We start from the raw sequence: 17,161 nt of genomic DNA on the forward strand, positions 1-17,161 counted from the left end.
TTCTCACGCGCTGTTTCCCGTACATAAGTATTTTTTCCACTAGTCACTACATTATCCCATCTGGAAAAATTACTAGAGGTGGGGGCTCGCAGAGAACGGAAATTCTTTACTATATTCTAGTTCTAGTTGCCAGTTGGTTGAAGCCATTGTGACTTGAGTTGATTCTTCGAGCTTGGCGTTCAATTTTGTTCTTGGGACCGGTCGGCAAGCACGTCAGGTGAGTCGTTTGTCTGTACCGAGCCGGCGTTTACCTGTGAATTATTTAATGATTACTACTGAATAGTGTCGAGTAACGTTGTACCAAAAATGTATTTTCTACTCAAGTGTTTATGCCTTCATTCCGTTGTTTAAATCTTATATTTCTTGTAATAAAACTAAAGTTTTGACGTGAAGTGAAAGTCACAACGCAAAAGCCGGTAGTTGCGCAATTTTAAACCGATTTACTTATAACATCAGTGCAAAGATCGACGTTACTGGCGGCGTTTTGATTATTTAATATTAAATTCAGAGATCATTATTTCCGACTCGCGGACAAGACCATTTCTAGAAGCCTAGAACCTTTTTTGCTACATTCGAGTGAACGTTGAATTGTGCCAATTAACCGAACAGACACGTGTAGTAATGTAAATGCTCAATGATATCTTATAACAGGATATTCGAAATATAAGTTTTTGATGTTTTGTGTATCAAAATGCAATTAATAAATTATAATAAGCTGTAATTACCTACAAATATCTACCGTTGCACAAATAGTGTCGGTTTTATAATCTACTCAGGTACCTATAAATTAGTTGTGTCACAATAATCTTAGTAATAATTCTTTCGTGTTACGTAATACTCCTTTTAATACGTTCACAAGATTAGTATATATGTACAATTATAGTATATAGCATTTTCTGTATAAAATGCTCTAACAAAAATATTAAATACTTGTTCCTATGTACCTATAAGTTTTGTAACAATACTCAATCGATGAGTTCAGTGGTTTTTTAATATTTTTTAACCGACTATTAAACTAAGCCGAATAATTTTATTTTTTTAAATTTATGTTTCTTAAATTTATTTATTTAGCATGGAAATCATAGTCTTTTAACAAAATCAAGGTACAATAAAACAATTTTAAAAAAGTAAGACCATTACAGATTTCACATTAATTTATTATGAATACAGAAGGAGAGGGTAAAAAAATTCAATACTAAAAAAATAAATAAAAGGGAGAAAAATGGTATAGTTCCAACTCTACCTTCCTCCATGAACATTTATATCGCCAACTTGGAACAATCTGTACCATAAAGGACTGAATGGTTTTGAATTTAATAACAATGTTTGTTTTTTAGTATAATATTTTGTACAATTATCTCCATAAAATACTTTACATTACAAATGCATTATACTGATAATGTGATTGTTTTTAAATTAATAGTATTTTTAAAATTTCATTAAATAATGATCAATTTAACGATTTTTAATCAATAATGTAATATTGCAATATTGAGTTTGTCCAAATGTTCGTAGACAAAAGACTGGATTTCACCCCCTCGGGAGTCATTAAGATTAACAATTACAACAGGGATGGAGAATACCTTAAATTAGGGAATAATGGAAGTCAAGGCATTTACAGGGCTTATGACCTGTCATTGGCTGGTTTAAGTGGCCACTTTACACACTGTGTAACATTTGGACAAACTCAAATATTGTAATGAAACCAACTGGTTCAAGAAGTTAAAAAATTGAGAAATTGTTTTCAGGCGTGCCTAGTAGGTGAATTGGTTCAGCCGTATGAATCTCACCCACATGATAAATGTTTCAGCTCTTTTACTTCACAGAAGCCACAGATGAAAGAGATAAGGAAATGTGGATGTTAAACATAGCAGAATGGTGAATTTCACGTGTGTAAAGTGGCCACTTAACCTGCCAATGACAGGTCATAAGCATGTAAATGCTAGACTTCCATATACCCTTTTCAGAATGCTTTTCCTCTCTGTTGCAACTAATTTAGACATTTTTCAATGATTCGTTGGCAGCTGTTTGTCAAATCATAGTAATTATTGGATTTGTTTTTATTATGTATAAATTCTAACATAGAAGCAACTTGATTAATTCAATATGTTATCCATAAATGATTCACAGACACAATTATCATTCTAATGATTGACGGCGAATGGAATGCTGATTAAATCAGTGTTAGCTTCGTAACATTTCATGGCTTAATAAAATAGTTGTTTTATTAACGTCACTTAATGTTTTAATTTTTAAAATATCTAATTAAATAGGAAAAAAAATATGTATTTTGTACAATACACAACTCTTTCATATTCATTTCTCGACTCACTAGAAATAAATAATGAACGTATTACATCAGAGATTGAAAACACTTGACAGAAGTAACTGTGTTTGAACATATACAATCCTTCAATTCTTCAAAGTATTGATTTTTGTCACGTTTAAAGACATGACATCTTTATTGATGCAGGTGAGATTTGTCTATCTAAATTATTTCACCTACTGAGCAACGCCTGAATATGTTATTTGATAAGTAAAATGGCACCCCTCGTAATGTATTGGCTAGAGGGTAGCTTCATGTACTGAGGGTTTCGGGTTTGATTCCCGGTAAGATCACGAAAATTAAATGTGATTTTATTTGAGCCTGTGTGTTCTGTGCTGTATTTTAACCTACACTTAATAACTCCTATTTACTTATTTTTTGCCTTAAAACTGTTATAATTTTTTAAATATATTTAATTGTGTACCTACCTACTTTTATGTAATATTTGATATTTGTTTATGATATCTATAAAGCATAATGTGATTCGATCCTTTAAAAAAAAGACCTACATATTAACTTTTGTAATGAAGCACTAGAATTGTAAATTTGTACCTGTCATGTAAAAGCCTCCTGGGCGTATATAATAAAAAAATATTAACAATTATAATCAGGCCCTTTGGGTTGTGTGAAAATATTTGTTATATTATTCGGAAACGCTAGAAGAAAATATTCCAAGAAATGTCCCAATATATTTCCCTAAATTCACAGAAATCTCTCAATATATTTTGCTATATTATTCGGAAACATTCGAAGAAACGTGCCAATATATTTCCCTAAATTCTTCGGAACATTCACAAAAATGTCCCAATACATTTCACTATATTCTTCGGAAACATTCACAGAATTGTCCCAATGCATTTCGCTATATTCTTCGGAAACATTCACAGAATTGTCCCAATACATTTCGCTATATTCTTCGGAAACATTCACAGAATTGTCCCAATACATTTCGCTATATTCTTCGGAAACATTCACAGAATTGTCCCAATACATTTCGCTATATTCTTCGGAAACATTCACAGAATTGTCCCAATACATTCCGCTCTACTCTTCGGAAACATTCACAGAATTGTTCCAATATATTTTACAAATGATATGTTATTATATATAATATATCATCGATGATTCTGCAATACTGCTTAACCTGTTTTTTTTTTTTACAATTTTTTACTGCAATCAATTTGTTATACGGACCAAGGCTGTTAGTTTCAAATTGTGCTTAGTGACAGAACGTGTTTTAGGTTCCCCTGCGAGAAAAATCTATTGATAGTTACGCGGAATTGAGTATCATGGACGATATGTCAGCTTAGATAATATATTTTACTTGTAATTCTAGATAAAAACTCTAGTCACATGGCACATAAATATGAACTAATTTATGTTTTGCCAGATAATAATTTGACATTGACCTATCAATCAGTATCCATTTAGCAAAGAAGTTCGTATACTAATTTATACCTACTTCATTTAGTTCATTATTACACAGTCGAATTTATTGATAAAATGTTCCCTTAATTTTCAGATTGGACGTGCATTCTAATATACATCAATTTTATTTGTATACCTAATATATTATTGGCTGGCAATATTATTTTTTATAACTGGCATCCTTAAATACTTCTATATTTTTTTCTGCTTAAGTTGGTAGTCGGCATTGCACTGAAAAAAATGTTTTTAGTTTGACTTTTTTGTTTTGTAGCGAATTCCTGTCATCCTTCTAATATTTCCCTAAAAATAATTTTTTGATCATTTGATACATTTTTGAGGATTTTTATTGGAGAGTAGTCATGGAGTCGAATTCTGGTTTTATTTTAACACATAGAACTGTATTTTTCATCTGTCCAGACACAGAAATCAATCTACATATTTTGTCAACAATATTTTGAGTTTGTCCAAATTTTTGTAGACAAGGACTGGATTCAACTCCCTAGAGAGCTGTTTATATTAACATATTACAACAGAGATGAAGAATATTTAAGAAAAGGTAATATAGAAGTCTAGGCATCTACAGGGCTAATGGCCGGGTTCAAGTGGCCACTTTACACACTGTGGCCACTTAAACCAGCCATTGACAGGTCATAAGCCCTGTAGATGCCTAGACTTCTATATTACCTTCTTTTAAATGTTCTTCATCTCTGTTGTAATATACATATTTTGTTTTACAAAACAACAAATTTCATTGAATGATTGGGAATCCCCATCGGTTTAAAATGGTTGAAATAGATTAGAACAATGTGACACTCTACATACACGCTAACTTGGTAAATTTTACTTTCTCAACCCTCTTTTTTTTACTTGCTCGACATCATTTTTCTTACACCAACTCTTATGTCAAGCAGGACTTGACATAATATGACGCGATTTCTAAAATTAAATGTTCCCCTTTAGAAGGGCATGTACCATACAAACAAAAAAAAATGTCTTAGTTTATTTTTAGTTTTTCTTCAATATAGGTATAATTTATACGCTTATTGAAAGTCAATATATAAATAAATAACCAAAACAACAAAAATAATCAAATAAACTAACACAAATAAAATAATAGTATTAGTTCCATATACTGCTATATTCCATGTATTCATTAAGTCCATAATAGGCCTTTTTTTTTTTTGTATTCAATTTCCCGTAGGGCTGAAGTTCCTCATTGTATACTTAAACTTACATTCTAACTAAACTAAAGTGACATATTATATTTTCTGATTTAAAATTGATGGTATGATAATCTAAAGAAGCGAGATTTTCGTTGGGATCTGAACCGACTGGGACTGTTAATGATTCGTAAGTTTGAAGGCAATCAGTTCCGGGCAGAAGGCCGTCAAAGGCAAAAGCACGATCTCCGAATCTAGTGTCTGGGGAGCGCCGGATTTCTACAAGTTTTCCTCTTCCTGAATCGAATGCTGACCTAAGAGTAGATTTTCTTTGACGTGTATTTTCCCCAATACAAAGGTCCGATAGGTATCTTGGAGCCATTTCATGAAGGGATTTGAATACTGGTTAGCAAAGCTTGTATTTTAGTTTGGTATTTTGGGAGATTATTAGTATAAATTGATGTACAATTAAAAGAAAAACAAACAAAAAATTTAAATTGATAAATACATTTTTTGCATCAATAGATTTTTTTCTAGGATATTGAGCTTTTTCTCTGAAAATAAGTTCTAGGCAAGTACTGAGGCAATAAATTAGTGACTAAATTAAACTAGAACATGACCAAACATATTTTCTCTACTTTCTATTGAATGCTTTGTGTGTTTCTTCTTCCAGAAGACAATAATCCAAGATGCCCCTAGCCCTGCAGAAGCCAGCTCCCGCCTTCAAGGTCACCGCCGTGGTGGATGGCCAGTTTAAGGACGTGTCTCTCTCCGACTACAAAGGCAAATACTTGGTCCTCTTCTTCTACCCGCTAGACTTGTGAGTGCACATCCCAAATATTTATAAATTATCATACTTTAGGAACAATTTCACTTTGACTTTGTAAATCCACGCCGTACAAATTTTTCCATTTGGACAGATACATAACTATTTATCAAAACGATCTCTAAAGTTGTTAACAGTATTTATTTATTCACGGTGTATAAAGTGGCCACTGAAACCAGCCAATGATCGGTCATAAGCCCTATAAATGCCTAGACTTCCATATTCCTTTCTTAAAAATGCTCTCCTTCTCTGTTGTGATAAATTTCAATCCCAACTCTTTTTATTTGCATTTTATGAAAACAGTAGAATCGAAATATTGTTAAAAGTTACATCATTAAGCTTTGCAAATAGAACACACCTATGACATTACTTCTCGTGCACAATCGCTCTAAATTTGCATACAATTTAATATTTAATAATGGATAATCATTCCAAATAGTATTAATGTTGATATCAAATCTATAAAAACACTTGATTCAATATTTTCATGACCTTGCATTAACTATTGATGCATACTAAACATTTTTTTACTTTTGTGAAGGCCTTTGACAATGTAAAAAATGTTGATCAATTCACATTTTTAAATAGCGTTAATAAAAAAATAGTATTAACATTGTGTTAAGCACTTTATTTTTACTGTGCCAAAATAACATGACAAATGAAACGAAATATTTGTGGCATTAAATTGGGACAACATATCAGGCTGGGAACCCTCGAACAATGGCTCAATATTATGAAGGCATAATACTCTTTAATTGCAAGAGCTTTTGCCTCTCAAACATGGTTTCACCTATGTGAAAGATGTTGATTTCCAAAGTGACTCCTCTTCCTATTGGCATGACCAGAGGCAGGTCGGTTCTGGAAACCGTAAGGTAAAACAGTCTGGAAAAACGGGAATAAAAAAGTGCTTATTTATTTTTATTTTTTAATATAAATATACGCATTGCAAAAAAAAACAGTAATTTTAGTAGTAATGTTGACTAACTTAAACGACCAGGAAGCTACTGTCGCTACCGACACTAGTGACAGAGTTTGGTTGAACGAAATCAACATTCTGATTGGTTGAATGAGCGGAATGGCGTTTGACGTGACAAAGAATCACATTTAAAGTTTGAAACTTTAAAACCAGATAAAATAAAAAATCTCATCTAATATCGAAATCCCAGTAATAGAGAAGTCAATATTGCATTTTTGGTCCGATATTTCAGTTTTTAGATTTTACCGAAAGCCGGTATCTACGCTCTATAACAAACATATTTGTAAACAAAGCGACTGACTTGCATAGCACTAAAAAAATGGGAAGAGTACTTTGTGATTCCTGTTTGCGCCACTATCAAAAGTATTAAATATATAAATAGATATTTGTTCCAATACATGAAGGTGCTGGATATGAGACAACTGTACCTAAAAGAAACACTTACACACTTCTGGTCGAACAATAAGGAAAGATCTCAGCAAAATGTCCGTACGAGGTTTTCACAGAGCACGAATTATGTCATGTCCAAAACCTCTCCAGACATCCAGACATCTCTCATTTATTACACTGAGAGTGTTCAATATTTTGGAAGAGCGTATTAAGCTCTCAAGGACAAAAAATATTTTCAAGAGGTTAAGTTAAGTTAAGTTCTGGATTTTCCTTAGTGAGAGGGATTTGAGTGGGAAACTCCTTGATGATTTTCCGAGTGTTTGAGTTTACCGTTTACCATATTGATGTGCCAAATATGAGTTTTTTAAAATTATTTTTGTGTTTCTGATCCTATATTTGTGGTGATATACTCATGTGTCTGTGTCAACTAATTGCTCGTCCCATCTCAACACAGGACTTTTAGTCCCATGGAGTTGGGACTTATGTCTGAAATAATGTACAATAAACTTATGTATGTAAATAAATAAATAGATAAGGTATTATATCAATATGGTGCCGTATAATATTGTGGTTTAGTTATTTCTATTTTTATCTACCTTTTCTCTTTCAAAATATTTTTGTTTTTCTTGCGGATAATAATTTGTGGTCAAATTTATACGGCCATATTTCAAACCACACTCATATCCATAGTAATTTAGGAAATATCATCTCTCGTGCTTAGTGCGGTCAACGGAACTCAATATTTTATTAAAGTGATACTTAAATCCACAAATTAAAAATAACAGATGATTGGTTTTATCTCTTATCTTCTTATATAAAATATTTTTTATGTACTGGAGGAATTATTTAAAAAAAAATGGTATTTCAAATTAATAATATTTAACATGAATTTATAATGAACGCTGGTTTTCAAACTGACAATAAATTAACCAAGTTCACGAATAAATTGTCAATTTTTTATTTTTTTTAACAAATATTAGCGTTCTTATAATTTACTCAAATATTTCAATTTTTGTGACCATTGTCAATGGGTTGTAAAAACCTCACCATTAGAAAATTTAAATCAAGTTGGGGTAGAGTGGGGTTTGAACCTCGGACCACTGATCTGTGAGTCCGCAACACTAGCCACGGGACCACAACCCTATTCAAAATAAAAAATTGTCAAAACAAAAAGGGAAAAATTCTTTGGGAAGGGAATTTGGATGTTAGGCAAGGTTAAACAAGGTTTATGGCCTGTCATTGGCTGGTTTAAGTGACCACTTTACACACTTATATTCACAATTCTGCCTATGTTTTAGCATCCATATTTCCTTAATCTTTCCATCTGTTGACTTTTTCGTTCGCAATATATATTTAATTTCTCTTTTTTTAAAACCCTTTTGAACACCGGTTTTTAAAAATAGACGACTCATTTATTCAAATTACATAATTTATTACAATACATATTTTGAGTTTGTCGAATGACAGGTCATAGTCTCTGTAAATGCCTAAACTTCCATATTTCCTCCTCTAAAATGTTCTTTATCCTCGTTGCAAATTAGTTTAATTTTAGTGAAATATATTCGAAAAAGTACAACAATAATTCGCTCCAAAACAAACGAACCAGCCAGAAGTCAGCTGTTAAACTTTTTGTGTAAAGCCAACTACCAACTTAATTAGAAAAAAAATAATAAATAAGAAAAAAAGTAATAAAAAAATCTTGCTTGAGAGTAGCCATCGAGTCGAAATCACTCAAAAATTCTGGTTCGATTCCTAGCGGGGTGGACGTGAAGTGTTGATTTTTAAGGTCGTATAAACTGCATTATTTCATTGTACCTGAAGCGTAGGCCTGATCACCTTACCTTCACGTAATAGATGATTGAAATGTGCTGCATTTGATTTGGAATGTACCATTGAATGTGGAAAGAGGAATTGTGATGCTTTTTAATTTCGGTACAGCAAATAAATCTTAAATTCTGTGCGCATATAAAGGGTAAAAAAAATACACTTATCTTCCTATACCAGATTGAAAGCGGTCAATTATTATTAATATCTGGTATTTTTTGTGTTCAGTAATATATATATTTCATACAATCCATTTTGTGAAAAACTCAATGCCATGTTTTTATGTTCTCCAATAGAGGTAACAATAAATTGAAGTATTTTTATTTAAATTTATTGCAACAGAGAGGGAAAAACATTATTGAGAAGGGAATATGGAAGTCTAGGCATTTACAGGCCTTATGACCTGTCATTGGCTGGTTGAGTGGCCACTTTACACACTGTAACATTCACCATTCTGCCCATGTTTAAACATCCACATTTACTCAACTCTTTCATCTGTTGACTTTTGTGAAGTAAAGGAGCTGAAACTTTTATTATGCGGGTGAGATTCATCCGGCTGAACCAATTCATCTACTAGGCAATGCCTGCAAACAATTTTCCAATTTTTATACTTTTTCTTTTACTTCACAAAAGTCAACATTTGGAAGAGCTGAGAAAAAGTTGATGCTTATGCTTCTTATTTTCAATTAATAACTCCCTAGAGAGGAAATCTAGCCTGTCTGCAAACATTTGGACATACTAAAAACATTGTTGAATTGACTAACTGGTGGTTTGTTTAAATTTAAAAATTAAATTATTGAACTACGTCACAAGTTATTTCGAGTCAACCAATGGTAGAGTGTTGTGATAGATTTCTGGTTTCCGGGAAGTCAACTAACCAATTAGCAGAATTCACCGACGAGAACTTGTGACGTCACGGGCAAAGTAATTTCTTTGGAAAATCATAGCGCTGATAATACGATAGATAATTTTTTTTTTTTTTTTTAATCATCATCATTAGGGGTTAATAAGAGTTAATGATTGTTTGTTTCAGTACTTTTGTGTGCCCAACGGAGATCATCGCTTTCTCCGACCGCGTGGATGAGTTCAAGAAGATCGGCTGCGAAGTTGTAGCCGCCTCTACAGACAGCCACTTCACCCACCAGGCTTGGATCAACACTCCGAGGAAGGAAGGTAATGCTGTCACTCTAAAGGGTCAGATATTAGGAACATCACCGGTGATCTATCTAAATGCTAATTCTATGCTTAAATTCTGTTAGTAAATATCCATGTGATATTCCACCAACATGGCACAAAAAGTGGCTCGATGGGATTTTTGTTAAAATTGAAATATTTTTAACTGTAAAATGTATCGTGATGTTGATAAATAAATAAATAAAATAATAAAATTAAAAATTGAAATCTCAAATTGAAATTTTTCAAATACCAGAAAAGATGCAGAAACTTAGCTAAATTAGCTGCCTGTTTCCATACAAATTTATATTTGAGTATTCACGCACGGCATCCTAAATAAATAGAACCGTTACATTAATTTACTTGTCGGTTCCGAGACGAGCTGAGAAGTTGAGCCGTGTAATACACAAATAGGTTGAGATCTGTGGTCAAATTCAGAAAAATTAGAACACGTCCTAATTTTCAACAAATATTGTGTTTCATGAATTATTTTGTATTAAGTACTTTTTTTAAACACCCCAATATAAATCACACCTTAAAAAATACTTGCTAAAATTTCCAGTCAACTTCCATTGACCCCGTTGATAAATGTTCTGTGTCAAAAGTTTAATAAACTTGGGATTCTTCCATTATCTCACTTTATTGTCTGTATTGCGTAACACAGCTGTCATCTCCAGTCTCGCGTAATGAGAGATAATGACTTTCTACCGCTAGATATTTTCTATGTGTACATATTATTGCCGAACAATGTCGCATCAACGTTGAAAATGCGGACCGATGCGCCACTATAGCCACAATTGAGTCATGTCCAAAAGTTAGCAGACCGCTGGATTTCCTCCCTGGGGAGTTATTTAGATCTAAATCTGTTGCTACAGAGAGGAAAACATTTTTGAGAAGGTAATATGGAAGTCTAGGGATTTACAGGGTTTATGACCTGTCATTGGCTGGTTTAAGTGGCCACAAAACCATCAAAACATTGTTGAATCAACTAACTGGTAAACAAAGAAGTATAAAAATCGAGAATCAGGTTATGGTCCTGTGGCTCGTGTCTCGGACTCATGGATCAAAGGTCCGTGGTTCGAATCCCACTCTACCCCAACTTGATTCTAATTTTCTAATAGTGAGTTATTTACGACTCGTTGAAAATGGCCCTCAAAATTAAATATTTGGGTAGATCATTAGAATGCCAATATTTCTTTTTTTTTACTAAAAAAAATAATTGAAAAATTGTTTTCAGGCGTTGCCTAGTAGGTGAATTGGTTCAGCCGGATGAATCTCACCCATGTGGTAAAGGTTTCAGCTCTTTTACTTTACAAATGTCAACAGATGGAAGAGATGAGGAAATGTGCATGTTTAAACATAGGCAGAATGGTGAATGTAACACAGTGTGTAAAGTGGCCACTTAAACCAGCCAATGACAGGCCATAAGCCCTGTAAATGCTTAGACTTCCATATTCCCTTCTCAAAAATGTTTTCCCTCTCTGTTGCTACAAATTTAGATCTAAAATTGAGATATATCGTCGCAATCGTAGAACAAAGACGGATGTGTGAAAAATGCCGTATCGTCTTCGTTTTATATTTGATCTTAAAAAGGTTTTATAAAGGCTTAATAATCCAGGTTGCAAAAAATATATATTTAACTAACCCAAGTACCAAAGGAAATACTTTTGTACTTATAGAGTTGTGACGTAGTGTCAAACGTGGTTCCATTGCAGCACTCTGTCTGTCTTTGTTCAGGGCAGCTGGCAACATAGTGAGAATTGCTGCGATGATTTCCAACCTCCATCGGGGAGAGGAAAGATAAGATGTTCTTTAGGTTTAAATTCAAATCTGTTTTCGTATTATACCTTGCCCATTTTCAGGTGGTCTCGGCAAAATGAACATTCCGCTTCTGGCAGACAAGAATGGAAAGATCTCCCGTGACTACGGGGTGTTGGACGAGGATTCTGGTATCCCTTTCCGAGGACTCTTTATCATCGATGCCAAGCAAAACCTTCGTCAGATCACCATCAACGATCTCCCCGTCGGCAGGTAACATCGGTGACTTTAATACCCCGGACTCCCGGTCGTTTAATCGTTAGTAATAGTTAAAAAGTTTGCCGGCCTTGTTTATTCTAGAGTAAAATCGGTTACTAGTTGGCATGCTCCTTTTTATGATCATATTTTAATTCATTCATTCTAAGATTTTGTGTCACTAAATAGTTTTTTTACCTCAGGGATGTTGACGAGACTTTGAGACTGGTGCAAGCCTTCCAGTTCACCGATGTACACGGTGAGGTGTGTCCAGCGGGATGGAGACCGGGTCAGAAGACCATGAAGGCCGACACCAAGCTCTCCAAGGAGTATTTCCAGTCTGCCAACTGAGCCCGCACCGCACCGACCAGCTTTGGAACCTAACCTAACCTGACTCGATTAATTAGTTTCATCATTTATTACACACATTCTCACATTTTTCCGTGTTCGACTTTACTGAGATTCCCCGGGCACTGTAAAGTCGCATTTGTTGCGTGTTGTGGACCAGAATGAGGATTCACCCGGAGCAGGGGAACGATACGCAGCGATAGCAGCTCTAGAGCCTAACTTTTCATCCTTTGGTTTGGTTCAGTCAAAACTTATAGACCTGAGTAATGAAAATATTGGATATTTTGATATTTATATAAATACGATATTTTTGAACCTTGATCCAAAAAACTGTCCAGCCGGGCCAAAATATATCAATATTGTATTGTCAGGTTAGTTTAGGTTGGGTTTATTGTTAACGGTGTCCGGAACACTTGAAGAATAATTATTCAAGCTGGTTTATTAATATTCCGGGAATCTCGTTTGCAGATCCCTCCCAATAATAGTATCGCAACTATTTTTAATTTGTTATTTGTTAATGTTATTTGTAACTTCATTTGCGTCCGCAAATAATGACATTTTTTTAACTATAATTTGTAATTTTGAGTGCTAATATTTTGTTACAAACATGTACAATTACAAATAAAACTGTCCAATGATAATATTTAATGCCTTGGTTTTGTTTTAAATAAGTATTATTTTGTACTAAATTCTATCGCGTTATAATTACTCGGTTTTAAATCATTTTAGTCGATATGATTCATTTAAGGTTTAAAGAAAATTTTATTATTTCTCAAGATATAAAAGCAATAATCGTAAACACAATTATTTGATACCGCAGTACTCTTAAGAAAATATTATCATTATCAGTATTGTATGAGAATTATATAACTTTGTAATTATTTTAATTCACATAAGCAAGAACAGTTTTGTATAGAATTATCTTTATGAATAAAAAAAATGTTTACACAATTTGTAAGTTTATTTATTTTATACTAAAATTGACAAATTACAGCAGACATTATAGGGCTTTATAACCCGTCATTGGCCGGTTTAGGTGACCACTTTACACACGTAACATTCACTATTGTATCTGTTTGAATATCTATATTTCTTTAATTCTTACATCTTTAAGTGAAGTTAGAGCTGAAATCTTTATTGATGTGAAGAGATTCGTCTGATTTGAATTGTTTCACATACTAAAAATCGCCTAAAAACAATTTTCCAATTTCTCTTGGAACAGTTGGTTTAATTACAATATTTCAAGTTCATCCAAATGTTTGTAGACAAAAGACTGGATTTACCTAATGAGCTATTAATATCAAATTTCAACAAACGAACCTACATAATATGTATAATATAGTATGGACTTGTATTGAAAATTATTTTAATAACGTGCTTGAAATCTTACAATCAGGTCAAACCTTCACTAATCAAAATAAATTAATGTACGATTTAATAAATTGTTACTCAATAAATTACTTTTAATTTAGAAATATCTTCAATGTGATCCTAAAGGTCAGTTGCATCAAAGAAGTTAGTACGAAGTTAAATGTTAGTTATTGCATTACTTTCAAAATGAACTAAATGCGTTTATTGAATCTTGAGAAAAATGCATCAATTATTTCTCTTAATTTCTTAACTTTTTTTGGAAGCAGACATGGATGTGTTGAAAATGGCAATAAATTTATTCATTATCATTATTCCCTTTTCCGCACCTAATGGTGCATAGGGCACTGCATTGGTACATCAATCTTAATTAATAATGATTAAAAAATATAAAAAACTCACATAATAATTATCCGATTTTTATTATTCGAATAATGATTATTCTTCGATAATTTAGTATTAATTTATGGAAAAATAGCCATCTTTAGTTTGGTAGTAGAAGTACTCGCAATATTTATATTAACGACATTTATGTTTGAGTAGACGAAACATTAGTGGAGACCTAAACCTAACTTCAAGTGTTCGCTAGTTAAACAAAGATGGCAGTAAATCGTAAGTTGTAGTATATTTTTTAACCAAACGATAGATTGTAAAGAAAAAATATATCTTTAAAAAAATACAATAGGCTGATTCCTTTTAATCATTTAACTGTTTCTTTCTTAAGTAAATTCCAATGCTAATGTATTTTTTCACAAACTGCTTTTTTTTAAAATCAATTCCAAGAAATACTAAAGTTTTTGTTTTAATTTCAGAACATCAGCAACACTACCATCAAATCCTACTCCCCAGCGTCGCGAACCCTGGAAATGTGATCTTTATAAATCACAGCCAATGAATAGAGAGAGGGCAATGGCGGATCTTCGGCGCCACAAAACCGGAACCAAACCAGCTAAGGGAAGAAAAACCCCGACAAAAAAACTCTTGGCCTCCAGTAGGGAGTTGGGCAAGGGGCTACTAGCCTCTCACCGTAGCCTCTCCATGTAACCTATTACGAAACCTAATACAGAGCTTCGGAAAATTCTGGACTTAGAAGTGGATCCGGCAAACGAAATAAGGACTTGAGAATCGCTACTTGGAATGCAATAACACTGTGCAGCTTCTCCGGGCGGCAAATCGGAAGACGGCAGCTGAGGACAGAGTTGGAGGCGAGAGTTGCAGGAGGCCAAAGCTCGATATGGGCTATGGCGCCATCGGAGAGAGATAGAGAAAAGAAATAAAAATAAATTGTCCGGGTTGCCAATTCAATCGATTGAAAATCTGGGAGATATTTTTCCGCAAATTATTTGGGAATCCATACTAATATTATAAATGGGGAAGTGTGTTTGTTTGTTTGCGAATAGGGTATTATCACTCGAGAGGAATATCGGATTTAAAAGATTTTTCAAAGATTCTCCTAGTGTTTATATATACCCCGATAATTAATTTTTTCATACATTATTTTCGTTTCAAAATTAAGGTCTTTCGAAAACGATCGTTTCGTAAGTTGGTAATAAATTTTGTCACAGAAGTTCACAAGTAATGCATTCATTTTAATGTGGGTAATGCCACAGGCCAAAGATAAAAATATAAGGAGAGTTGTCTATGTCTTACCCACTCCAGTTCCAGGCACTGACAGATGAAAGTGAAAACGGATTGCATCTTACATCTCAAATTTCTTTTATTATTTAATGGTGTTCAACCTCTTCTAAATATTAATTTATCATGAAAATTATAAATCACAACTCGTAGCGTTTGATATGTGACAGGACGCCGTAAATGTAAACAAATGACACGTAGAAAAATGAAGCTATCTACAATTCTCTATAAAATCCATAGACATTGATGAAAAAAATCCGATGACGTCACAAAACATCCGAAGACGTCATACTTGATGACGTCACGAATTGTTTGTTTTTTACTAGAATTTAATCCTTTATACCTCTATTATTTCTTAACAGATTTTAAAAAGGATAGTACCGATCGGCTTGTGATTTTTTAGATTCATTAATTAGCTAATAAAAAAATGATTATCCATGATAATTATCCATGATAATTGCCCATTGATTTTTCGCATAGGGATAGCAGGGCCCCGATTACAATGGGAAGTTAACAGAGTCATCTTCGAGTGTCTATAAAGAAAAACCGATATTTGTGTACGAAAATGAGTATATTTACATGAGCATTTAAAGTATCTTCATCGGTAACCTGTAAATGAACATTTTTAGAAGAAAAAAACGTATGCATAATCTGCTTTTTATACAGAAAACTTAATTTTGTAGATAAAATTAAAGATAATGATAACTTCCCATTAAATCCAGGGGCCCTGGAGAGCTGAAACATGAAATAGGCTACTTTTCAAACTTAGTGAATAAATTAATTCATTCATATCGCAACGGAGCGACCGATTTACGTGACTTTTTGCATAGAGCATTGTCACTAATTTCTTTTCATCCCGAAAAAATATCGCTTCTTTGGGAAAATTCTTATTTGAAAAAATAATTCATGTGTCAACAATATTTTGAGTTTGTCCAAATTTTTGTAGACAAGGATTGAATTAAACTTTTGGGGAGCTGTTAATATATTACAACAGAGATCTCACCCGCATAAATAAAGGTTTCAGCTCACAAACATCAACAGATGAAAGAATGGAAGGAATACAGATGTTCAAATATGGGCAGAATGGTTAATGTTACACAGTGTGTAATGTGGCCACTTAAACTGGTGTAATTGTAGACGAAGAATTAAAACTGTAGTAAACATGAACACAATGCGAGAATATCAGAAAAATATCATATACAACCTTCTTAAACGAGAAAAGGACAATCGAGACTTATTAACCATGGACTGAAATTATACAATAAACTACCAGACAAAACTCAACAAAAGACTCAGACAACCTTTACAAAAGATGTTAAAAATATTATTATTAACAGTAGAATGTGAATTTTAAAAGAAAAAATATTTTGTTAAATGTATGTACCTGAAAGGGTTTAATCAATGAAAAATTTTAATTTTAAAAAAATCAGCCAATGACAGGTCATAAGCCAAGTAGATGCCTAGACTTCTATATTACCTTCTCTAAAGTGTTCTTTATCTCTGTTGTAATATGTTGATTAATGTGTCGCCAATAACTAATAGATCATCATTTTTTTTGCATAGCGATAGTTGGAGGGCCGGCAATTGATGCAGGTTACTTTTTATCTTGAAAGATATATCGTTCCACTGGGAAAATTGTTATTGTTTAGTCGTTTACTACAAAACGAATTAATTAACAGATTTCTTCCAACACC

General features: G+C 33.0%; 1 protein-coding gene across 1 annotated transcript; it reads left to right on the forward strand.

Annotated features, from left to right (window-relative positions):
* Prx2 (Peroxiredoxin 2) lies at window positions 1–13,415 on the forward strand. The gene is made up of 5 exons (XM_088226743.1): window positions 1–217; window positions 5,588–5,734; window positions 9,964–10,103; window positions 11,966–12,134; window positions 12,320–13,415. Exons 2-5 carry the CDS (start codon window positions 5,604–5,606, stop codon window positions 12,465–12,467), a joined length of 588 nt encoding a protein of 195 aa, XP_088082869.1. The 5' UTR covers window positions 1–217; window positions 5,588–5,603; the 3' UTR covers window positions 12,468–13,415.
* The last annotated feature ends 3,746 nt before the right edge of the window (window positions 13,416–17,161 follow it).

This window comes from Micrasema longulum, unplaced genomic scaffold (assembly GCF_059751315.1).
Source record: "Micrasema longulum isolate JH-2025_06_02 unplaced genomic scaffold, ASM5975131v1 h1tg000467l, whole genome shotgun sequence".
Taxonomy (NCBI): Eukaryota; Metazoa; Arthropoda; class Insecta; order Trichoptera; family Brachycentridae; genus Micrasema; species Micrasema longulum.